The sequence below is a fragment of the Salvelinus alpinus genome, chromosome 11 (assembly GCF_045679555.1).
Source record: "Salvelinus alpinus chromosome 11, SLU_Salpinus.1, whole genome shotgun sequence".
NCBI lineage: Eukaryota > Metazoa > Chordata > Actinopteri > Salmoniformes > Salmonidae > Salvelinus > Salvelinus alpinus.
In genome coordinates, this window is record NC_092096.1 from 19,500,613 (window position 1) to 19,526,014 (window position 25,402).

Here is a 25,402-nt window from a genome sequence, read left to right on the forward strand (position 1 = left end):
ACAGTACTGGATAAAAACAGTGTTGACAGTACTGGATAAAAACAATGTTGACAGTACTGGATAAAAACATTGTTGACAGTACTAGATTAAAACAGTGTTGACAGTACTGGATTAAATCAGTGTTGACAGTACTGGATTAAAACATTGTTGACAGTACTAGATAAAAACTTAAACATGAACTCACTCATAAAAACAGCAGCTGTTTGCTGTATTTTTTGACGGTCTTTCTCTGGTCTGGGTTTTCTAAGGTATCAAATCTCACCTAGGCTAGTATTAAACCTTGCTGTGGGGTTGTGGAAGCTGTAGGGGTGTGATTTTGAGCTATTCGATTGGCCAGCACAGTAGCCACACTTGATTTAGCTTTCCTGGTCCAATGGGGAGGCAGAGTTCGTCCGTTCAGACAAATTAAATGGTTGGAATACTTTGCCTACCCGGCGTGCAGGACTTCTGAATCAAGTGTAAGACGAATAAAATAAATAGGAGTGCAAGGCTTTATCGTTGGCTTTACAGAAATGTTTGGTGATCGACTAGGAATGCCTTGAAGATGGACCCGTAGGTGATCTGCTTTATGGAGACTACCCGTTAATGGCGCTTTTCTGACAGTTATTCTCAGTGCTCTGTTCACTCATTTTACACTGAACACCTTTGAGGATCTCTGTGCTCATTGGCTATATAAACTCTGATTCCTTATCTCTTCCTCCTATTGGTTGTTTGTCCCCAGGTGTATAGCATGTGTGACCAGTGAGTGGCAGTGCCAGTGGAATGTCCAGGACCACACTTGCAGTGACATAGATGATGCTGTAGACGGAGCTCACATCGTCAAAGCCCAACAAGTAGGAGGAAGCCCTGTCTCAGTGAACTACACAGTTTGGCTCAATCTCCTTTTGTCTTTCCACAATTCCTTGTGTCCTCTCTCCCCGCCTCCTCAAGAAGAAGGTCCAATACTTTTTGAGAAGCAGGCCAGAAGAGAGGATGTGAGGAAGTGAAGGAAGATGAATTGATAAAGAGCTATTGTCTCTGAGCCAGCTTGTATAAGTTACCGACTTTCTGCCTTATAGGTGGCAACTGGCAAGCTCTGCCTGTATGTCTGTCTGCCTGTATGTCTGTCTGCCTGTCTGTCTGTCTGCCTATATGTCTGTCTGATTAAACCAGCTACCTTCTGTTCTCCCTCCAGGCTGATCGCTGTCCTCAGTTTGAAAACCCAGACCCTCATCTCATCCCTGTAGGCTACCGCATCCCCATCAGCTTCCAAGGGAAGAACCTGGACATTTACAAGGTGAGATACAGTGGTTCTTCCTTTTAAAAGTTTTGAGCTTATGCCACGAGTCCGTTAGTGGTAGATGGTGGCATAGATGGTGCCATAGAATTCTGTGGATTCCCGCAAGCTGTGCTGCAGTATGACGCAACTTTTAAAGGAAGAACCACTGTAGACACAGCTCTTAGGCTTGCATCCCAAATTACACCCTATTACCTCAGTGCACTACTTAGGGAATAGGGTGCCATTTGGGTACACTGTAGGGAATAGGGTTCCATTACAGCTGTTGTGGTTTTGCCTGACTGACTCCTACTCATTCTAATATACATGCTCTCTTGTCCTGTGTGTCTCTGTCTGTCCTGTGTGTCTCTGTCTGTCCTGTGTGTCTCTGTCTGTCCCGTGTGTCTCTCTCTGTCTGTCCTGTGTGTATCTCTCTCTGTCTGTCCTGTGTGTGTCTCTGTCTGTCCTGTGTGTCTCTCTCTGTCTGTCCTGTGTGTCTCTCTCTGTCTGTCTGTCCTGTGTGTCTCTCTCTGTGTCTCTGTCTCGTCCTGACTCTCTCTTGTCCTGTGTCTCTGTCTCTCGCTCTTGTCCTGTGTGTCTCTGTATGTCTCTCTTGTCCTGTGTCTGTCTGTTTTGTCCGTCTTTCTCCAGGATCACATGTTTAAGATTGGCACAGAGCTCATGAAACACACGGAGGAAGAGTTCACCTTTAATGAGGGGTTAAAGTTCAACTTCAAGGGTTATGAGGTCAGTAATATCCACCTCTAGTTGAGACAACACAGGTTTTACATCCCAGCGCCCCACATGAGCAGTACAAGTCTTTTCCCTCAGTCCCAAAGACATTCACCTCCAGCCTCCAGCCAGTACTCCAACTCTTTCTGTCTCTGTCTCTCCACCCATCTGTTTTCATACTGAGTTTGAGAGGCTGTCAGTATGGAGTTAAAAGCTATGTTGTGTGCGTTTTGGATTGTGTGTGCATGCGTGCATGTCAGTGTTTTCATTAGGAAAATGTGATGCCGGATATTTGACAGGAAGTATTATAATTTAAGACGCTTGAGAAATTTACCGGACCCGTATGCATTGGGTGGTAACCTGATTAGGGCGTCCACCCACGGTGCTCAGAATGACAGAAATAACATTTACATTATGGTAATTCATCTTAACAGAACATGCAACTCAAGGATGCAACGATGCTCACGTGGAGATGATAGAATAACTGTCCACACTGACTTTTCCTCAGCCAACAAGACGAGTAAAGAACAGCAGAATCACCAGCCTGTCAATCTAATATCCCCCATAATAGAACAGTTGACCTATTGGTCAGCTTGTGATTCTGTGGAAGAAAGAAACAGCCTGTTCCAAACAGACTCTGGGACAGTTGTGGGACGATAGATCCCCAATTCATACAACCAGGAGTCCTAGATTACATAGAAATATATACACTGCTCAAAAAAATTAAGGGAACACTTAAACAACACAATGTAACTCCAAGTCAATCACACTTCTGTGAAATCAAACTGTCCACTTAGGAAGCAACACTGATTGACAATAAATTGCACATGCTGTTGTGCAAATGGAATAGACAACAGGTGGAAATTATAGGCAATTAGCAAGACACCCCCAATAAAGGAGTGGTTCTGCAGGTGGTGACCACAGACCACTTCTCAGTTCCTATGCTTCCTGGCTGATGTTTTGGTCACTTTTGAATGCTGGCGGTGCTTTCACTCTAGTGGTAGCATGAGACGGAGTCTACAACCCACACAAGTGGCTCAGGTAGTGCAGCTCATCCAGGATGGCACATCAATGCGAGCTGTGGCAAGAAGGTTTGCTGTGTCTGTCAGCGTAGTGTCCAGAGCATGGAGGCGCTACCAGGAGACAGGCCAGTACATCAGGAGACGTGGAGGAGGCCGTAGGAGGGCAACAACCCAGCAGCAGGACCGCTACCTCCGCCTTTGTGCAAGGAGGAGCACTGCCAGAGCCCTGCAAAATGACCTCCAGCAGGCCACAAATGTGCATGTGTCTGCTCAAACGGTCAGAAACAGACTCCATGAGGGTGGTATGAGGGCCCGACGTCCACAGGTGGGGGTTGTGCTTACAGCCCAACACCGTGCAGGACGTTTGGCATTTGCCAGAGAACACCAAGATTGGCAAATTCGCCACTGGCGCCCTGTGCTCTTCACAGATGAAAGCCGGTTCACACTGAGCACGTGACAGACGTGACAGAGTCTGGAGACGCCGTGGAGAACGTTCTGCTGCCTGCAACATCCTCCAGCATGACCGGTTTGGCGGTGGGTCAGTCATGGTGTGGGGTGGTATTTCTTTGGGGGGCCACACAGCCCTCCATGTGCTCGCCAGAGGTAGCCTGGCTACCATTAGGTACCGAGATGAGATCCTCAGACCCCTTGTGAGACCATATGCTGGTGCGGTTGGCCCTGGGTTCCTCCTAATGCAAGACAATGCTAGACCTCATGTGGCTGGAGTGTGTCAGCAGTTCCTGCAAGAGGAAGGCATTGATGCTATGGACTGGCCCGCCCGTTCCCCAGACCTGAATCCAATTGAGCACATCTGGGACATCATGTCTCGCTCCATCCACCAACGCCACGTTGCACCACAGACTGTCCAGGAGTTGGCGGATGCTTTAGTCCAGGTCTGGGAGGAGATCCCTCAGGAGACATTCCGCCACCTCATCAGGAGCATGCCCAGGCGTTGTAGGGAGGTCATACAGGCACGTGGAGGCCACACGCACTACTGAGCCTCATTTTGACTTGTTTTAAAGACATTACATCAAAGTTGGATCAGCCTGTAGTGTGGTTTTCCACTTTAATTTTGAGTGTGACTCCAAATCCAGACCTCCATGGGTTGATAAATTTGATTTCCATTGATAATTTTTTTGTGATTTTGTTGTCAGCACATTCAACTATGTAAAGAAAAAAGTATTTAATAAGAATATTTCATTCATTCAGATCTAGGATGTGTTATTTTAGTGTTCCCTTTATTTTTTTGAGCAGTGTATTTTAAAAGCAATGAGTCTGATGTAACAGATCAGAATGTTGAACTTATAATGTTGAGAAACAGGTTTTTCTTCCCGTTATATGCACAGCAATGCGAACAGGGCAGTAGGCTACCTGCGATTTGTTCGTTCCATAATGCAGTTAGTGGTAAAACATTGTTCTTCCAGCTATCACCAGCTATCAGAAACCCTGGTGTGTGTGGGTATGGGTGTGTGTCTCTGTGTGTGTGTGTGTGTGTGTGTGTGTGGGGGGGGGGGTCCTGTGTGAGGGAGAGAAAGAGCCAGCAAGTGTGTTTTGACATGTCTCTGGCCCTCAGTAACTCAGATGTCAGTTTTCTCTGTTGTGTATATCCTGTGTGTTAGTTTGCCTACGACAAGGAGCAGGAGGTCAATGTGTCCTTCCACATCAAAGACAGAGACTCAGAGAAGAAGATTGACAGCACTCTGACTGGTGAGTCAGACCGTCTGACACACTGGAGTTGATGCAGCACTGCTGTTCAATGCACTGTTCAAACAACTGTCTGAATACAACCAGGATTATTCTGCTCACACTGTTGATCCATTTCAACTCTTTCACCTTAATGGACCTGCGTTGGATAACCCGAGTATTGGACATGTTTAATATTCAGCCATTATTATTATTCAATCAGTTTTTGGGACAAAGGTCAAGCTTATTTGAATAAGATGTGAACCCTGTACAGACTGGTGGGTTATTGGTATGGAGTTGTTGTTTGATCTCTTTCCCCTCCTCTCAACCCCCCCTGCTTCTCTCCCCTCCCGCTCTCCCCCTCCTCCTCTCTCCATTCTACCTTCTTCTCTCACTCTATCCTCCTCTCTCTCCCTTTCTACCCTCCTCTCTCCCTTATTACCCTCTCCTCTCTCTCCCTCCTCCTCTCTCCCTTTTTACCCTCTCCTCTCTCCCATTCTACCCTCTCCTCTCTCCCTGTTTACCCTCTCCTCTCTCCTCCTCTCTCCCTTTTTACCCTCTCCTCTCTCCCATTCTACCCTCTCCTCTCTCCCCCTCCTCCTCTCTCCCATTCTTCCATCTCCTTTCTCTCCTCTCACTCTATCCTCATTCTCTCCCCCTCCTCTCTCTCCCATTCTCCTCCTCCTCTCCATCTCTTAGTGGTGCTGTATAACTGTTCTCTGGGTCGTGAGGACTGCAGCCTGTGTAAGAACGCCGACCCCAAATACAGCTGTGTGTGGTGTGCCAACATGAGGTCCTGTGTGTACAGAGAATTGTGCGGGTCCCAGGAACCAGCGCAGTGCCCCGACCCCAAGATCACTGACGTGAGAACAGTCTCTCTCTCTGATTATCACTAGAGGTGTTCTCCTCTGTCTGGTCACAACTGTATGGTCTGGTGCACTCTTCCTTCCTGTCTTCTTTCCTTTAGCTGTCACTGTCCTACTCTTCTCTTACACGTGCTGTCCTCCTCAACTTTCTCTCTCCTCTCCCCTTCTCTCTCCCCTTCTCTCTCTCCCCCTCTCTCTCCCTCCCCTCTCTCTCCCGCCTCTCTCTCCCGCCCCCCTCTCTCTCTCCCGCCTCTCTCTCTCTCTCTCTCTCCCGCCTCTCTCTCTCTCCCGCCTCTCTCTCTCTCCCGCCTCTCTCTCTCTCCCGCCTCTCTCTCTCTCCCGCCTCTCTCTCTCTCCCGCCTCTCTCGCCTCGCTCTCTCATTCCTATCCCTCTCCCCCTCTCTCATCCCTCTCCTTCTCTCTCATCCCCCCCACAGATCATCCCTCGTTTCGGGCCTCTGAACGGTGGGATAATGGTGACCATTAAAGGGTCTAACCTGGGCATAAAGGAGGAGGACATTAAGAAGGTGACGGTGGCTGGAGTGGACTGTGTTCACCAGGGGGACAGATACTCTGTCTCCACCAGGTATAGTGATAGTGGGGGGGGGGGGGCAGAGTCACATCCCTGTAATCACGGCCGGTCCGCTCATTAGGCAGAATTAGGCGTCTGCCTATGGCGGCAGATTGATGAGGACGGCATTTTCTGTTCTAAATTGCCCGAGACCCACCTCCAACAACAACACATAAAACCTGACATAATTCTGCCCCGGAACAATGACAGTTGGTGGCATATGGGCTTTTTAGGTGAGCGCTGATGCCGCCCTGTAATAAGCAGTGCCCACTTTGTCAAAGGCAGGGTCGCAAAATATTTATCTTGTCCATTCCCACCGGCCTCTCCAGAGTGCTGTTGGAGAGATGCATCGCTGAAGCTTCACCAACGTTCAGTTAGAAAATGAATCTAACATAAATCATGTAGCAGATATAGGATATGGAAGAAAGAGTATGTGGCCTTTTCTGTAGCCTTCAGGCTGGAGTTTAAATGTATGACAATGTAATGAGACTGACACTTTTTTACATCGTGTAGGTTTCTCCAATCAAATAGCCTAACCTAAATGGAAACCAATCAAATAAAAAATCAGCTGTGATGTTAACAAACAACATATCCTAAAAACAAGACAGGTCAAAGTAAAATGGACAATATGGAATGGACAAAGAGAAAGTAAAATGGACAATCCCAGCTGTTGTCCAGGAGTTTCATCCCATTGTCATGATCAGTGGTTTCAAGTTTGTATCCGTCAATTTTTGTCAAGTTGACAAGATTGTGCAAAGCTGTCATCAAGGCAAAGGGTGGCTACTTTTTAAGAATCTCAAATATATAAAATATATTTTGATTTGTTTAAAATTTTTTGGTTACTACATGATTCCATATGTGTTATTTGATGGTGTTGTCTTCACTATTATTCTACAATGAAGAAAACAATACAAATAAAACCCTTGAATGAGTACAGTAGGTGTACGTGTCATCAACTTTAATTCACAACCGAAAATTTACCTGATTTCAAAGTCTAGAAAATACTTATTTTCAACATCATTTTGCTTACTTGGGACTATTCTAGGTTTGTGAAGGGGGGGGTGGCATTTTTTGGTCTCGCTAGAACGGTAAGGACCGGCCCTGCCTGTAATGTACTTTTATGTCCAGCGAATAACATATTTCATTAAACACAACATTTCGATGTACAGTATGTCTGCTTGTGTGTGTGGTGGAGTAACCGGGCCTTTATCTTACCCCAGCTGTTCTGTGTCTTCTCCAGTGTTGTGTGTGAGATCGGTCCGGTCCGGCCTCCTGCTTCAGTGGACCTCCCAGGTCCCATCAACCAGGGGGTAGTGGAGGTGGAGGTGGAGGGTGGCAGGAGAGGACGTTCAGAGGTCCTCTTCACCTATAGGGTACGTTTCATACAGTAACAGGGCCATTCTTTACCCCAACATGAATCCTAACTGTTGTAAGAGTCGACCCCACACTGCAGGAGTTACCTGACGTTTCATACTGTACATGGCTCTTAGTGTGTTAAAGCTCTGCTCAGTGCTCATACACCCACTATGTTAGTCTCTCTCTGCTGGTTTTACATCTTCATGTTCATCAATGTTCTTAGTTCTTAGAAGATGCTCTTAGAATTCAGAATAGCATCTGTTGGGGGAATTTAAAGGGGGAAAGAGTATATGGATTTACTCAAAACACATCTAATCTGGGAGCCTATTTTACTTTATGGTAAATATTTGCACAAATTTATTTTGGGTTCATATTTTCGTGCTTCTACACCTGCATTGCTTGCTGTTTGGGGTTTTAGGCTGGGTTTCTGTACAGCACTTTGAGATATCAGCTGATGTAAGAAGGGCTATATAAATACATTTGATGATTTGATTTGATTTGTTTCTGCCAAAATAACAATTTCCCCATGAGAATGTACTAAGCTTTAAAAGCTTTTTTATTTATTTATTATAGATTGGATCTTTATAATAGATTTTGATTTATTATAGATTTTCTAGGGAACATAACATTATTTTGTCAATATTGTCCTTCGTGTCATCCGGGATGCTCTTTCGCTCGCTCTGCTGTTTTAAGTTGGTCTGCTCCAGACCTGGCTTTCTGCTCCCAGTATTTTCTCAGCAAACAGTACTAAGTGGTGTTCAGTAGCTGTGTTGTGGTGATAAACTACTAAGTGGTGTTCAGTAGCTGTGTTGTGGTGATAAAGTACTAAGTGGTGTTCAGTAGCTGTGTTGTGGTGATAAAGTGGTGTTCAGTAGTTGTGTTGTGGTGATAAAGTACTAAGTGGTGTTCAGTAGCTGTGTTGTGGTGATAAAGTGGTGTTCAGTAGTTGTGTTGTGGTGATAAACTACTAAGTGGTGTTCAGTAGCTGTGTTGTGGTGATAAAGTGGTGTTCAGTAGTTGTGTTGTGGTGATAAACTACTAAGTGTTGTTCAGTAGCTGTGTTGTGGTGTTCAGTAGCTGTGTTGTGGTGATAAAGTACTAAGTGGTGTTCAGTAGCTGTGTTGTGGTGATAAAGTGGTGTTCAGTAGTTGTGTTGTGGTGATAAAGTAGTAAGTGGTGTTCAGTAGTTGTGTTGTGGTGATAAAGTGGTGTTCAGTAGCTGTGTTGTGATGATAAAGTACTAAGTGGTGTTCAGGAGCTGTGTTGTGGTGATAAAGTACTAAGTGGTGTTCAGTAGCTGTGTTGTGGTGATAAAGTGGTGTTCAGTAGTTGTGTTGTGGTGATAAAGTGGTGTTCAGTAGTTGTGTTGTGGTGATAAAGTACTAAGTGGTGTTCAGTAGTTGTGTTGTGGTGATAAAGTGGTGTTCAGTAGTTGTGTTGTGGTGATAAAGTACTAAGTGGTGTTCAGTAGTTGTGTTGTGGTGATAAAGTGGTGTTCAGTAGTTGTGTTGTGGTGATAAAGTGGTGTTTAGTAGCTGTGTTGTGGTGATAAAGTACTAAGTGGTGTTCAGTAGCTGTGTTGTGATGATAAAGTACCAAGTGGTGCTCAGTAACTGTGTTGTGGTTAGACAGTGGGCCCTGGGCGGTTAGACAGTGGGCCCTGGGCTGTTAGACAGTGGGCCCTGGGTGGTTAGACAGTGGGCCCTGGGTTGTTAGACGGTGGGCCCTGGGTTGTTAGACGGTGGGCCCTGGGTGGTTAGACAGTGGGCCCTGGGTGGTTAGACAGTGGGCCCTGGGTGGTTAGACAGTGGGCCCTGGGTTGTTAGACGGTGGGCCCTGGGTGGTTAGACAGTGGGCCCTGGGTGGTTAGACGGGGGGCCCTGGGTGGTTAGACGGTGGGCCCTGGGTCGTTTGAAGGTGGGCCCTGGGTGGTTAGACGGTGGGCCCTGGGTCGTTTGACGGTGGGCCCTGGGTCGGTAGACGGTGGGCCCTGGGTCGGTAGACGGTGGTGTTTGTAACACCAGAGTTTGTAACGGGACAGATGCAGTATATTGTACAGTACATGTATACATACAGTGTGTTAACTGTAAAACACTGTGGATGAAAAGATCTGCTAAATAACCATATAGAGGTGGTCTATAATAATAATAACCATATAGAGGCCTCCTAATAATAATAACCATATAGAGGCCTCCTAATAATAATAACCATATAGAGGCCTCCTAATAATAATAACCATATAGAGGCCTCCTAATAATAATAACCATATAGAGGCCTCCTAATAATAATAACCATATAGAGGCCTCCTAATAATAATAACCATATAGAGGCCTCCTAATAATAATAACCATATAGAGGCCTCCTAATAATAATAACCATATAGAGGCCTCCTAATAATAATAACCATATAGAGGCCTCCCGGGTGGCACAGTGGTCTATAATAATAATAATAACCATATAGAGGCCTCCTAATAATAATAACCATATAGAGGCCTCCTAATAATAATAACCATATAGAGGCCTCCTAATAATAATAACCATATAGAGGCCTCCTAATAATAATAACCATATAGAGGCCTCCTAATAATAATAACCATATAGAGGCCTCCCGGGTGGCACAGTGGTCTATAATAATAATAATAATAACCATATAGAGGCCTCCTAATAATAATAACCATATAGAGGCCTCCTAATAATAATAACCATATAGAGGCCTCCTAATAATAATAACCATATAGAGGCCTCCCGGGTGGCACAGTGGTCTATAATAATAATAATAACCATATAGAGGCCTCCTAATAATAATAACCATATAGAGGCCTCCTAATAATAATAACCATATAGAGGCCTCCTAATAATAATAACCATATAGAGGCCTCCCGGGTGGCACAGTGGTCTATAATAATAATAATAACCATATAGAGGCCTCCTAATAATAATAACCATATAGAGGCCTCCTAATAATAATAACCATATAGAGGCCTCCTAATAATAATAACCATATAGAGGCCTCCTAATAATAATAACCATATAGAGGCCTCCTAATAATAATAACCATATAGAGGCCTCCTAATAATAATAACCATATAGAGGCCTCCCGGGTGGCACAGTGGTCTATAATAATAATAATAACCATATAGAGGCCTCCTAATAATAATAACCATATAGAGGCCTCCTAATAATAATAACCATATAGAGGCCTCCCGGGTGGCACAGTGGTCTATAATAATAATAATAACCATATAGAATGTTAAAAGGTCAGGACAGGAGTTTTTCCTTGTCAGGTCATGCAGTCTGGAAAACCTCCAGGACCTAAGTATGTTCCCTTATCACTGATGTCTCATCTCTTATCCCCTCCAGGACCTAAGTATGTTCCCTTATCACTGATGTCTCATCTCTTATCCCCTCCAGGACCTAAGTATGTTCCCTTATCACTGATGTCTCGTCTCTTATCCCCTCCAGGACCCCATCCCTGAGACAGTTTCCCCCCTGAAGGGCCCTGCGGCCGGGGGAACAGTCATCACTATCTCTGGGAAACACCTGGATACAGCAAAGAAGGATGATGTCATTGTCACCGTGGGGGGAACGCCCTGTGAAGTGTAAGGATGATCACACTTGAGTCTTCCAACCCCTGCAGTTTGCTGTCTGGACAGGTTGCCTGAGTCATGTCCTATTCAATTGTTCTCTCAAGGCCGACCTCTGAAATATATTAGCCATACAGTAATTGTGTTTGACTTGTTGCTCCTTTGAGATTACATTCTTTGACCTTTCCCATGATGCTCTCTGTCCCTGTTTCTCCTTCAGGTTGTCGTTTGGCAGTGAGATCACCTGTGAGACAGGTGTATACAAGGGACAAAAGGTTCCATCGGAGCTCCTGAGAGTCTCAGTGAAGTATGGGAGGAGCACCACCAAGGACGTCCCTGACTCCTTCACCTTCCAGTACTCCGAGAACCCCAAACTCACGGACTACAGCCCCAAGACCAGCTTCGTATGGTGAGTAGAGTCCAGGCACAATGTTCCACAGAGGGTTGAAATCAACGCTTTTTCTTTCAGCGAAGCTGGAGTTGCATGCAAATCAGTTTGAAGCGGATAATGAAATGACAGTTTCTTATTGGACACATTCAGGTAGTGTCTCCCTCTTTCAAAAGGTTTCTCCTGTTTTGTGCTTCCTAACATGACCCTGATATATGGTGTCTTCGTCTAGTGTTTCAGTGGAGGCAGGAGGATTACGTTTGAGTCATTTAGCAGACGTTCTTATCTAGAGCCACATAGTTAGTGCCGTCGTCTTAAGATAGCTAGGTGGGACAACCACATGGGGCGACAGGTAGACTAGTGGTTAGAGCGTTGGACTAGTACCGGGAGGTTGCAAGATCGAATCCCCGAGCTGACAAGGTAAAAATCTGTCGTTCTGCCCCTGAATAAGGCAGTTAACCCACTGTTCCTAGGCCGTCATTGAAAATGAGAATTTGTTCTTAACTGACTTGCCTAGTTAAATAAATAAATCAGTCATAGTACTGGAAGTACATGTTTCCTCTGTCTATATCTTCAAAGACACAGCTAGTAAGAGAGAAAAGAGTCAAGTGCGAGTGTTGGTTCACAAAATATATTTTCAGATGTCATGACGTTGCCCTCTTTGGGTACAGCAAGCCCCATCCCCCTCTCCCTGTCTCCTACACCCAGGCTGCTGTGGTCAGAGAGGTCGTAAATTCCTGGAGGAGATTATCTCCTCATGGCCACAGTATAGAGAGTTAATTTTCACAGAGAACAAAATAATTTCTTCCACCTCACAGAACTGGAGAACCGAACAACATTTATGTTCTGGAGAAGGTATAAAAGATCTGTGAAAAATCCAGCTACGAACTGGTCCGCCTGGTACAATTTTGTGAAACTCATGGGAGACAATACGGCCACATTACCATAACGCTGTTTATATAATAGCCTCAGATATGAGGCTTACATCTAATTGTTGTATAAGATGAATGAGTGAGGATGATACTGTTTGTGAAATTGTGTAATGTGATTTTGGACTGCTTAAAAACTTCTTATGGCTGCAAGGCAAAGTGTTGAGTAGCCAGTGAAATCGTGCCCATTTCAAACGGCCTCCTACTCAAATCTTGCTCGTACAATATGAATATTATTATTATTTTTGGATAGAAAACACTTTCTAGTTTCTAAAACAGTTGGAATTATTTCTCTGAGTGAAACAGAAGTCCTTCTGCAGCACTTTTCCTGACCAGGAAGTGAAATGTCAGAAATCGATGCTCTTTTCAACTTGATGCCTATACATGGTCTTGACACTTAGGAGTCTACTTACACTCTATACGCCTTCCTATTGGTGTAAAGAGGATGTCAGAGAATAAATTTTTGTGCTCATCTTGTTCTGTGGTGGAAAAAAACCTATTTCTTTGATGTGACCGTCCACTTCCGGTACTCTGAAGGAAGTGGGATTGACTTCTGTTTTGCCTTCGTAACGAACGGCTAACATCTCCGGCTCTATTTTTTTGTTGATACATGTGACCATATCATCGTAATGTATGTTTTTTCAATATAGTTTAATCAGATTATTGAAACTTTATTCGGGAGTTTTGCCGTGTTCCGTCCTCTGACTGTGTTTACGTTGGAGAAATTTATGCCACTCGGCTAGTGCCAATGCTAATTGAAGAGGGAAATTTGCCATTCTGAATCGAAACAACGACTCATCTGGACAGAGGACACCTTCTTCAACATTCTGATGAAAGATCAGCAAAAGTAAGACCCATTTTATGATGTTATTTCATATATCTGTCGTGCATGTGAACTGGCCGTGGGCGCCCAATTGTGTCTGTCTATTGTAGCTACGCTAATATAGCGATACATTTTGTTTTCGCTGTAAAACATTTAATAAATCGGAAATATTGTTTGGAATCACAAGATGCCTGTCTTTCAATTGCTGCAGACTATGTATTTTTCAGAAATGTTTTATGATGAGTAATTAGCTATTTGACGTTGGTGTCTGTAAATATTATGGCTGCTTTCGGTGCAATTTCGGATTGTAGCTGAAATGTAAACTATGGTTTATACATGAAATATGCAAATTTTTCGAACAAAACATATGCTATACAATAAATATGTTATCAGACTGTCATCTGATGAATTTGTTTCTTGGTTAGTGGCTATTTATATCTTTATTTGGTCGAATTTGTGATAGCACCTGATGGAGTAAGAAACTGATGGAGTTAGAAAAGTTGTGTCTTTTGCTAACGTGGTTAGCTAATAGATTTACATATTTTGTCTTCCCTGTAAAACATTTTAAAAATCGGACATGTTGGCTTGATTCACAAGATGTGCACCTTTCATCTGGTGTCTTGGACTTGTTAATGTGTGAAAGTAAAATATTTAAAAAATAGATTTTGAATTTCGCGCCCTGCACTTTGAGCTGGATGTTGTCATAAGTGTACCGTGTCGGGCTGCCCCCGTAAAAGGTTAATGAAGGAAACTCCAATTCCCTTTGGAGTTTAACTAAATCAGAGAACTGTCCATGAGCCCAGTTATGGTCGGGCATCCTGGGACAGGCCCTTTTCTGCAATTCCGAATATAACCCCCACCATGAGAATTTCTCAACAGACCATGTTGCTCTCAATTACAAGAGGACAAAGGTTGCAGACCAGCTTACCTCGATAACAAGAGGGCCAAGGTTTGAGACCAGACTGCTGAATCTTTTAACCATACCACGTGGTTAAACTCTTAGACTATCGATACCGACAGAATAAGAACAAGTCTTTGATATTAATTACTAGTCTGCAGCTAGGAATTCGGTATCATAGAACGCGAAGACCGACAACCGCCGAAACATCTATCCTATAACGACATGAATGAATGTCACTCTGAACTATCCATTCTAACCACGACAGAGAGGGCGGACAAACTCTCCAACAGAAACAAACTTTTCAACAGAGACCCCGACGACACACTGAGCGTAAATATATATATTAATTGCAATTGTTCCCGAATGAGTGAGCGTTCATGTGCAAAGGATTAGCATTTCAATTGTTATAATTATCAACTGTGTGTTGTCTTATCTCAGTCGACCCCCACTTCCCTTTTGTACACCAAGCCGCGATGCCGGTTTATCCCACTAGGGAAACTCCGTTATCATTTCCTTGTAACTATCTACTATTTGTTTATGCATTTCTGTGAATTACTTAGTTAGTAAATAAATGATTTAAGACAATTGATGTATGGATGACTCATAATGAAGACTGGGTTCGTGCAGATAACCAACAATTTACGACGGTTGTAATGAGACGAATCAAATCAAATCAAATCAAATTTTATTTGTCACATACACATGGTTAGCAGATGTTAATGCGAGTGTAGCAAAATTCTTGTGCTTCTAGTTCCGACAATGCAGTAATAACCAACAAGTAATCTAACCTAACAATTCCACAACTACTACCTTATACACACAAGTGTAAAGGGATAAAGAATATGTACATAAAGATATATGAATGAGTGATGGTACAGAACGGCATAGGCAAGATGCAGTAGATGGTATAGAGTACAGTATATACATATGAGATGAGTAATGTAGGGTATGTAAACATAAAGTGGCATAGTTTAACTTTTACTGCCTCAGAAACCCGGATCCGGGAGCACCCCCCACCCCCCACACACTGATTAGCATAGATAGCATAGCTTCAGAAGTAGATAGTAGCATCTAAATATCATTAAATCACAAGTCCAAGACACCAGATGAAAGATACAGATCTTGTGAATAAAGCCACCATTTCAGATTTTTAAAATGTTTTACAGGGAAGACAAAATATGTAAATCTATTAGCTAAACACGTTAGCAAAATACACCACTATTCTAACTCCATCAGTTTCTTACTCCTTCAGGTGCTATCACCAATTCGGCTCAACTAAGATATTGATAGCCAATAACCTATAAAAAAAACCATCAGATGACAGTCTGATAACATATTCATGGTATAGGATAGTTTTTGTTAGAAAAAAGTGCATATTTCAGGTAGAAATCACAGTTTACAATTGCACCGACCATCACAAATCCACTAGAATTACTAGATAGAGCAACGTGTATGACCAATTTACTCATCATAAAACATTTCATAAGAATAGACAAAGCATAGCAATGGAAAGACCCAGATCTTGTGATTCCAGACAATATTTCAGATTTTCTAAGCGTTTTACAGCGAAAACACAATAAATCGATAAGTTAGCATACCACATGTGAAAACGTTACCAGAGCATCGATTCCAGGCAAAGAGCGCTATAACGTAATCACCGCCAAAAGATATTAATTTTTTCACTAACCTTCTCAGAATTCTTCCGATGACACTCCTGTAACATCATTTTACAACATACATATACAGTTTGTTCGAAAAGGTGCATATTTAGCCATACAAAACCGTGGTTACACAATGAAAATACTAGGAAATCAAGCCTCAATATGTCTGACGTCATCTATCAGAGTGATCTAGTTTAATTAAAAGCTAATCATATACTTGACTAAAAAATACAGGGTTGACAGGAATCGAAAGACAAATTAGTTCTTAATGCAACCGCTGATTTACATTTTTAAAATTATCCTTACTTTTCAATACAGGGTTGGCCAAGTGAAGCTATACCAAACAAAATGGCGATGTATGCGTTTAAAATATTTCGACAGAAACACGGTTTATCATATTAAATATTGCTTACTTTGAGCTGATCTTCCATCATATTCTTGGGCAATGTATCCTTTCTATGTTATAAACGTCTTTTGGTCGATAGATGTCCTCTGTCCTTCGAAATGTCCACTAACAACGACCGAGACCGCGAAACGTTCCCAAAGCTAGAAAGTGCACGACAAATAAATTCCTCAGAATCGCACTAAACGGATATAAATTGCTATAAAACGGTTAAAATTCACTACCTTATGATGTTTTTAACAACTATAACGACTGAAAACATGACCGGAGAAATACTGCTGGTTAGAAAACGATTTGGAACGATGCAGGTCCGATGGCCTTCACGCTTGAGGCGCACGTTGAGAAAGAGGGGTCTCTGTACATTTTTGTCATTTATAATGGCTGTGAACGTCCCATAGAGTTCATTGAAAACGTGATGACGTACAGACACCCAGAGGAAGACGTAGGCAGTGTCGGTTTCTTCATAGCATTCACTGTGGCCTTATAAACAGACCCCAGATCAGAGGTAAAAATTTCTGAAATCTGAACCCTGTCATGAAAAGTGCTGTAGAAATTGTTCTGTACCACTCAGAGACAAAATTTCAACTCCTATAGAAACTATAGACTGTTTTCTATCCAATAATAACAATAATATGCATATTGTACGATCAAGAATTGAGTACGAGGCAGTTTAATTTGGAAATGTAAAAAAAAAAATAATGCTAACAGCTCCCCCTATTGACAAAAGGTTAAAGTGGCTAGTGATACATGTATTACATAAAGATGGCAAGATGCAGTAGATGATATAGAGTACAGTATATACATATACATATGAGATGAGTAATGTAGGGTATGTAAACATTATATTAAGTGGCATTGTTTAAAGTGGCTAGTGGTACATTTTTACATAATTTCCATCAATTCCCATTATTAAAGTGGCTGGAGTTGAGTCAGTATGTTGGCAGCGGCCGCTAAAAGTTAGTGGTGGCTGTTTAACAGTCTGATGGCCTTGAGATAGAAGCTGTTTTTCAGTCTCTCGGTCCCTGCTTTGATGCACCTGTACTGACCTCGCCTTCTGGATGATAGCGGGGTGAACAGGCAGTGGCTTGGGTGGTTGTTGTCCTTGATGATCTTTATGGCCTTCCTGTGACATCGGGTGGTGTAGGTGTCCTGGAGGGCAGGTAGTTTGCCCCCGGTGATGCGTTGTGCAGACCTCACTACCCTCTGGAGAGCCTTACGGTTGTGGGCGGAGCAGTTGCCGTACCAGGCGGTGATACAGCCCGACAGGATGCTCTCGATTGTGCATCTGTAGAAGTTTGTGAGTGCTTTTGGTGACAAGCCGAATTTCTTCAGCCTCCTGAGGTTGAAGAGGCGCTGCTGCGCCTTCTTCACAACGCTGTCTGTGTGGGTGGACCAATTCAGTTTGTCCGTGATGTGTACACCGAGGGACTTAAAGCTTTCCACCTTCTCCACTACTGTCCCGTCGATGTGGATAGGGGGGTGCTCCCTCTGCTGTTTCCTGAAGTCCACAATCATCTCCTTTGTTTTGTTGACGTTGAGTGTGAGGTTATTTTCCTGACACCACACTCCGAGGGCCCTCACCTCCTCCCTGTAGGCCGTCTCGTCGTTGTTGGTAATCAAGCCTACCACTGTAGTGTCATCCGCAAACTTGATGATTGAGTTGGAGGCGTGCATGGCCACGCAGTCGTGGGTGAACAGGGAGTACAGGAGAGGGCTCAGAACGCACCCTTGTGGGGCCCCAGTGTTGAGGATCAGCGGGGTGGAGATGTTGTTACCTACCCTCACCACCTGGGGGCGGCCCGTCAGGAAGTCCAGGACCCAGTTGCACAGGGCGGGGTTGAGACCCAGGGTCTCGAGCTTGATGACGAGTTTGGAGGGTACTATGGTGTTAAATGCTGAGCTGTAGTCGATGAACAGCATTCTCACATAGGTATTCCTCTTGTCCAGATGGGTTAGGGCAGTGTGCAGTGTGGTTGCGATTGCGTCGTCTGTGGACCTATTGGGTCGGTAAGCAAATTGGAGTGGGTCTAGGGTGTCCGGTAGGGTGGAGGTGATATGGTCCTTGACTAGTCTCTCAAAGCACTTCATGATGACGGAAGTGAGTGCTACGGGGCGGTAGTCGTTTAGCTCAGTTACCTTAGCTTTCTTGGGAACAGGAACAATGGTGGCCCTCTTGAAGCATGTGGGAACAGCAGACTGGGATAAGGATTGATTGAATATGTCCGTAAACACACCAGCCAGCTGGTCTGCGCATGCTCTGAGTACGCGGCTGGGAATGCAGTCTGGGCCTGCAGCCTTGCGAGGGTTAACACGTTTAAATGTTTTACTCACCTCGGCTGCAGTGAAGGAGAGCCCGCAGGTTTTGGTAGCGGGCCGTGTCAGTGGCACTGTATTGTCCTCAAAGCGAGCAAAAAAGTTATTTAGCCTGTCTGGGAGCAAGACATCCTGGTCCGCGACGGGGCTGGTTTTCTTTTTGTAATCCGTGATTGACTGTAGACCCTGCCACATACCTCTTGTGTTTGAGCTGTTGAATTGCGACTCTATTTTGTCTCTATACTGGGACTTAGCTTGTTTGATTGCCTTGCGGAGAGAATAGCTACACTTTTTTTATTCGGTCATGTTTCCGGTCACCTTGCCCTGGTTAAAAGCAGTGTTTCGCGCTTTCAGTTTCACGCGAATTCTGCCGTCAATCCACGGTTTCTGGTTTGGGAATGTTTTAATCGTTGCTGTGGGTACGACATCGTCAATGCACTTTCTAATGAACTCGCTCACCGAACCAGCGTATTCGTCAATATTGTTGTTGGACGCAATGCGGAACATATTCCAATCCGCGTGATCGAAGCAGTCTTGAAGCGTGGAATCAGATTGGTCGGACCAGCGTTGAACAGACCTGAGCGAGGGAGCTTGTTGTTTTAGTTTCTGTTTGTAGGCTGGAAGCAACAAAATGGAGTCGTGGTCAGCTTTTCCGAAAGGAGGGCGGGGGAGGGCCTTATATGCGTCGCGGAAGTATAACAATGATCCAAGGTTTTACCAGCCCTGGTAGCACAATCGATATGCTGATAGAATTTAGGGAGTTTTGTTTTCAGGTTAGCCTTGTTAAAATCCCCAGCTACGATGAATGCAGCCTCAGGGTGTGTGGTTTCCAGTTTACAAAGAGTCTGATAAAGTTCGTTCCGGGCCATCGATGTGTCTGCTTGGGGGGGAATATATACGGCTGTGATTATAATCGAAGAGAATTCCCTTGGTAGATAATGCGGTCGACATTTGATTGTGAGGAATTCTAGATCAGGTGAACAGAATGACTTGAGTTCCTGTATGTTGTTATGATCACACCACGTCTCGTTAATCATAAGGCATACACCCCCGCCCCTCTTCTTACCAGAAAGATGTATGTTTCTGTCGGCGCGATGCGTGAAGAAACCAGCTGGCTGCACCGACTCCGTTAGCGTCTCTTGAGTTAGCCATGTTTCCGTGAAGCAGAGAACGTTACAATCTCTGATGTCTCTCTGGAATGTTACCCTTGCTCGGATTTCATCAGCCTTATTGTCAAGAGACTGGACATTGGCGAGTAGTATGCTAGGGAGTGGAGCGCGATGTGCCCGTCTCCGAAGCCTGACCAGGAGACCGCTACATTTGCCCCTTTTACGGCGTCGCATAGGGTCGCCGGCTGGGATCAGATCCATTGTATTGGGTGGAAGGCAAAACACTGGATCCGTTTCGGGAAAGTCATATTCCTGGTCGTAACGATGGTGAGTTGACGTTGCTCTTATATTCAGTAGTTCCTCCCGACTGTATGTAATGAAACCTAAGATTACCTGGGGTACCAATGTAAGGAATAACACATAAAAAAAACAAAATACTGCATATTGTCCAAGGAACGCGAGGCGGCCATCTCGGTCGGCGCCGGAAGTAGGTAAAGGGGGAAACGTGAGGTAAAGAAGAATTCATTAATCAGAAGACTAATTAGACTATATTGATCAGATATGAAAATATCTGAAAAGTTATATTAGGAAAATTATAACTTTGTAATCTGAATATTTTCCTTGGTGCCCCGACTTCCATGTTAATTACAGTTACGTGACTAATCAGTTTAATCTCGTAATAATAATTACAGAGTTATTTGATAAAGATTCATCTTCAGTTTAATGATGCCAAAGACAAGACACAGAAGACGGGCAGGGACTCTGCTGTCCTAGCTTCAGGGAGAAGCTGGTTCCACCATTGGGGTGTAGGACAGAGAAGAGCTTGGACGGGGCTGAGCGGGAGCTGCCCTCCCGTAGGGGTGGGAGAGCCAAGAGACCAGAGGTGGCAGGACGGAGTACTCTGGTTGGGGTGTAGGGTTTGAACATAGCCTGAAGGTAGGGAGGACCAAGAGACCAGAGGTGTCAGGACGGAGTGCTCTGGCTGGGGTGTAGGGTTTGAACATAGCCTGAAGGTAGGGAGGGGCCGGTCCTCTTACTGCTCCGTAGGTAAGTAACATGGTATTGTAGTGGATTCAAGCTTTGACTGGAAGCCAGTGGAGTGTGTGGAGGAGTGGGCTGACATGGGAAAAGTTAGGAAGGTTGAACATCAGGGGGGCTGCAGCGTTCTGCTGAGTTGCACAGGTTTGATGGCACAAGCAGGGAGCCCAGCCAACAGAGAGTTGCTGTAGGATCGTGTGTGTTGTATTGAGAGCTGATGTGTGTGTTGTCTGGTGTTTCAGTGGAGGCAGGAGGATCGTGTGTGTGGGCAGTGGTTTTGACCTCATCCAGAGAGCCACCATGAAGGTGCTGCCCTCTACTGATGACGTCTCTCAGTCCCCTCCCATTGAGGTTAGTACACACTACTCACTACTAATACAATACACCTAATGTTATCATTCTAGAGTCCCCTCCCATTGAGGTTAGTACACACTACTCACTACTAATACAATACACCTAATGTTATCATTCTAGAGTCCCCTCCCATTGAGGTTAGTACACACTACTCACTACTAATACAATACACTATATGTTATCATTCTAGAGTCCACTCCTATTATACAGTACAAGTTATCCATTCTAGAGTCCCCTCCTATTATACAATACATTACATGTCATCATTCTAGAGTCCACTCCTATTATACAATACACTCCATGTTATCATTCTAGAGTCGACTCCTATTATACAATACACTCCATGTTATCATTCTAGAGTTCCCTCCCATTGAGGTTAGTACACACTACTCACTACTAATACAATACACCTAATGTTATCATTCTAGAGTCCCCTCCCATTGAGGTTAGTATACCATTCCACAAGTTCTGTTTCCTGCCAGTAGTGTATTCTAATCCCTCTAGTGTACACTACTCTAGCTGTGGTATTATCCATGGCAGGTAGCTAGCATGTCCTAGTGTACAGTACTCTAGCTGTGGTATTATTCATGGCAGGTAGCTAGCATGTCCTAGTGTACAGTACTCTAGCTGTGGTATTATTCATGGCAGGTAGCTAGCATGTCCTAGTGTACAGTACTCTAGCTGTGGTATTTTCCATGGCAGGTAGCTAGCATGTCCTAGTGTACAGTACTCTAGCTGTGGTATTATTCATGGCAGGTAGCTAGCATGTCCTAGTGTACAGTACTCTAGCTGTGGTATTATCTATGGCAGGTAGCTAGCATGTCCTAGTGTACAGTACTCTAGCTGTGGTATTATCTATGGCAGGTAGCTAGCATGTCCTAGTGTACAGTACTCTAGCTGTGGTATTATCCATGGCAGGTAGCTAGCATGTCCTAGTGTACAGTACTCTTGCTGTGGTATTATCCGTGGCAGGTAGCTAGCATGTCCTAGTGTACAGTACTCTAGCTGTGGTATTATCCATTGCAGGTAGCTAGCATGTCCTAGTGTACAGTACTCTAGCTGTGGTATTGTCCGTGGCAGGTAGCTAGCATGTCAACAGTGACTCAGTGAGTTTTATGTTTTTGTCTGTGACTACAGACTTCTCTGTGAGACTAAACACAGACACAGTGTCCTGCCAGGAATTAAATATCTTTCTCTCTTTTCTATCCCTCTCTCTTTCTTTTCTATCTGTCTCTTCTCTCTCTCTCTCTTCCCTATCTCTCTCTGCCCCCCTTTCCATCCCCCCTCCAGTTCATCCAGTCTGCCGTACATAAGAACGACACAGTGCTGCTGTTTGACAGTCCAGCGGTGAACAGGTCCTCTGAGACCCAGTCCTTTAGGACCTTCCTCCAGCTAGACAACGTGGTAGAGGAACTGAATTTCTTTGAGTACCACGCCGACCCATTCTTCAATGAACTGACCAAGAACATCATCACTGAAATCATCCTCGTCACGGTAAAGAACAGTAACACTACTCTTGGGTAATGGGGTTGTGTTGTCATGGTTACTGTTTGAGTTTTTTTGTTATTTCTGGTAATACTCGCTTATCGTTCTTCGTGGGCCAATGTGGCTTAAATGTTATTCTGCTTCGGCCTCCCGTGTGGCGCAGTGGTCTGTAGCTGTAGTAGCTGTGCCACTAGAGATTCTGGGTTCGAGTCCAGGCTCTGTCGCAGCTGGCCGCGACCGGGAGGCCCATGGGGCGGTGCACAACTGGCCCAGCATCGTCCAGGTTAGGGGAGGGTTTGGGCCGGCAGGGATGTCCTTGTCTCATCGCGCACTAGCGACTCCTGTGGCGGGTCAGGCGCAGTGCACGCTGACACGGTCGGCAGTTTTACTGTGTTTCCTCCGACACATTGGTGCGGCTGGCTTCCAGGTTAAGTGGGCAAGAAGCAGTGCGGTCAAGAAGTAGTGCGGCTTGGCTGGGTTGTGTTTCAGAGGACGCACGGCTCTCGACCTTCGCCTCTGCCAAGTCCGTACGGGAGTTGCAGCGATGAGACAAGACTATTACTACCAATTGGACACCACGAAATTGGAGAGAAAAAGGGGTAACAAACAAACAAACAAATGTATTCTGCTTTGTGACTGATGTCCCCCCAGAGAGAAAAGACAAGTATAGTGCATTGATATAATTCATATCAATATTGAGGTAATCATATCTGCTTTTACAAATGACTGCATATCCCTGCAGTCCAGAGATTAACAGCCAGCCAGCCACCTCTCTCTTTCTCTCCAGGGTCGTGGGTTCAGCAAGGCCATGACAGCTGAAGAAGCCCAGGCGTTCGTAGGAGATGCCTCCTGTAAGGTGACCATCCTGCAGGATGACAAGCTGTTCCTGGAAGCTCCGTCCACCCAGCCCAGAGCCCGCTCCAAACGCCAGCGCAGAGACACCAGCTCCGACCCTCTGGACCTAACGGTGACGACACTGGCCTTCTGTCTAAACCCAAGGCACAGAGAGAGAGGCTTCAGGCATTAGCACTGGACAAGCTGATGTCTCTCTGGCTCTCAACATGTTTCAGATAGAACTGTACAGGAACACTAGCATCTATCTAAATCAGTGGTGTCCAAACTTAATCCAATGTCCTGTTGCAGACATTCACTTCAGTCAAGGCATTAAACCACCTGATTGAGCCATACAATAATCCTAGACTTGTGACCGGGACCACTCAGTCCTGACAGAGACATAACAGTATCAACACCTTGATGTATATCTTCCTCTCCACAATTATACACGTCTTGTAGCTCATTAGCTTTCTTCCATTTGCCTTTAACTGACTCTCTCTCTCTCTCTCTCTCTCTCTCTCTCTCTCTCTCTCTCTCTCTCTCTCTCTCTCTCTCTCTCTCTCTCTCTCTCTCTCTCTCTCTCTCTCTCTCTCTCTCTCTCTCTCTCTCTCTCTCTCTCTCTCTCTCTCTCTCTCTCTCTCTCTCTCTCTCTCTCTCTCTCTCTCTCTCTCTCTCTCTCTCTCTCTCTCTCTCTCTCTCTCTCTCTCTCTCTCTCTCTCTCTCTCTCTCTCTCACAGATAAAGTTTGGTAATGGCGAGTGGGTGGTGGGCTCAGTGAACTATGAGAGGAAGTATGAGGTTCCTTTGGCTATCATCATCCCAGCTATCATCGTCCCTATGCTACTCTTCCTAGCTGTGTCCGTCTACTGCTACAGGTACACAACTACACTTCCCATCAAGCACCACTCATGTAGTTGTGATGGGGGAGTTGTTTTTAGTTCACCCGGTGAAATGGGTGTCTGGACTTTACACTCTAGGACCAATGAAATAATCTCAAAAGACGCCAGCGACCTTGAAAGGTTTATTTGACAAGCTGGGGACAGTCAATCTTCATGTGGGGGGATTTACACGGTAGTCAACCACATACTCTACCTTGGGCCAGTGGCAGATAGCAGGAAGTTGGTGGTGCCATCTACCTGTAGACCACTTGTTCTCAACCTTGCACATACAGTTCCATGGGCAGGTCATCTAGGGCAACATAAGACCTATCTTAGGCTAGGCTCCCGTTTCTTTTGGCCCTCCATGTATACTGATGTACAAACAAACTGCAAAACATGCCCCACGTGCCAGAAAACCAGTGCTGTCCGTAGGTCTGTCCGTAGGTCTGACCGGGCTCCTCTATGTTCACTGCCAGTTATCTCTACCCCATTCAAGAGAATTGCAAAGGACATTGTTGGACCCTTGGAGAAGAGTAGTGCAGGTTACAAGTATATATTGGTGATCTGTGACTATGCCACCCGGTTCCCAGAAGCCTTCCCACTCCGTTCCATAACCACTCCAAAAATAATCAGTGCTCTTGTTCAGCTCTTCTCTCGTGTAGGAATCCCGACGGACCAAGGGACAAACTTCACCTCGCGACTGATGGTTCAACTCCACCGACAGCTGGGCATTACCTTTGCTGCTTTTTGCTTACAGGGAGGTGCCTCAGGCATCGACAGGTTTCTCGCCATTCGAACTCCTCTATGGATGGCCAGTGCAGGGACGACTGGACCTGCTGAAGAAGTGCTGGGAAGGTTCCCTGGTAGCTACCTCAGGACAGGGGATTGTCCAGTATGTCCTCCAGATGCGAGACAGGCTGGAGCGGTACCGAGAGGAAGCTAGGGCAAACCTTCAGCAGGCCCAGAAGAGAGGGTATGACCAGCACGCTCGCCACAGAGTTTGAGCCAGGACAGAAAGTCCTGCTCCTTCCTCCCTCGTCTACCAGCAAGCTCCTTGCGCAGTGGCAAGGGCAGTACCTAATCGGGAGGAAGATGGGCCCGGTGACCTACGAGGTGCTGCACCCGGACAAGGGTAAGGAGAAGCAAACCTACCATGTGAACCTCCTCAAGGCCTGGGAGGAGAAAGAGGAACTCTCCAAGGGAAAGTCCTTTCTGGTC

General features: G+C 45.0%; 1 protein-coding gene across 5 annotated transcripts in view; it reads left to right on the forward strand.

The window, feature by feature from the left end:
* Window positions 1-25,402, forward strand: part of LOC139533700 (plexin-B2-like) — a 76,223-nt gene that overhangs the window by 38,424 nt on the left and 12,397 nt on the right. For all 5 annotated transcript variants that reach the window (XR_011666844.1, XM_071331987.1, XM_071331989.1 and 2 more), the window contains 13 exons: window positions 722-833; window positions 1,175-1,276; window positions 1,907-2,002; window positions 4,629-4,716; window positions 5,392-5,555; window positions 5,996-6,144; window positions 7,370-7,502; window positions 10,948-11,084; window positions 11,290-11,478; window positions 20,877-20,985; window positions 22,279-22,482; window positions 23,261-23,440; window positions 24,045-24,181. Coding sequence is in view for 4 of the 5 variants with exons in the window: in XM_071331987.1 (XP_071188088.1) it covers window positions 722-833; window positions 1,175-1,276; window positions 1,907-2,002; window positions 4,629-4,716; window positions 5,392-5,555; window positions 5,996-6,144; window positions 7,370-7,502; window positions 10,948-11,084; window positions 11,290-11,478; window positions 20,877-20,985; window positions 22,279-22,482; window positions 23,261-23,440; window positions 24,045-24,181 (1,800 nt within the window). In the remaining variant the exon portion in view is untranslated. The remainder of the gene's footprint in view (window positions 1-721; window positions 834-1,174; window positions 1,277-1,906; window positions 2,003-4,628; window positions 4,717-5,391; window positions 5,556-5,995; window positions 6,145-7,369; window positions 7,503-10,947; window positions 11,085-11,289; window positions 11,479-20,876; window positions 20,986-22,278; window positions 22,483-23,260; window positions 23,441-24,044; window positions 24,182-25,402) is intronic.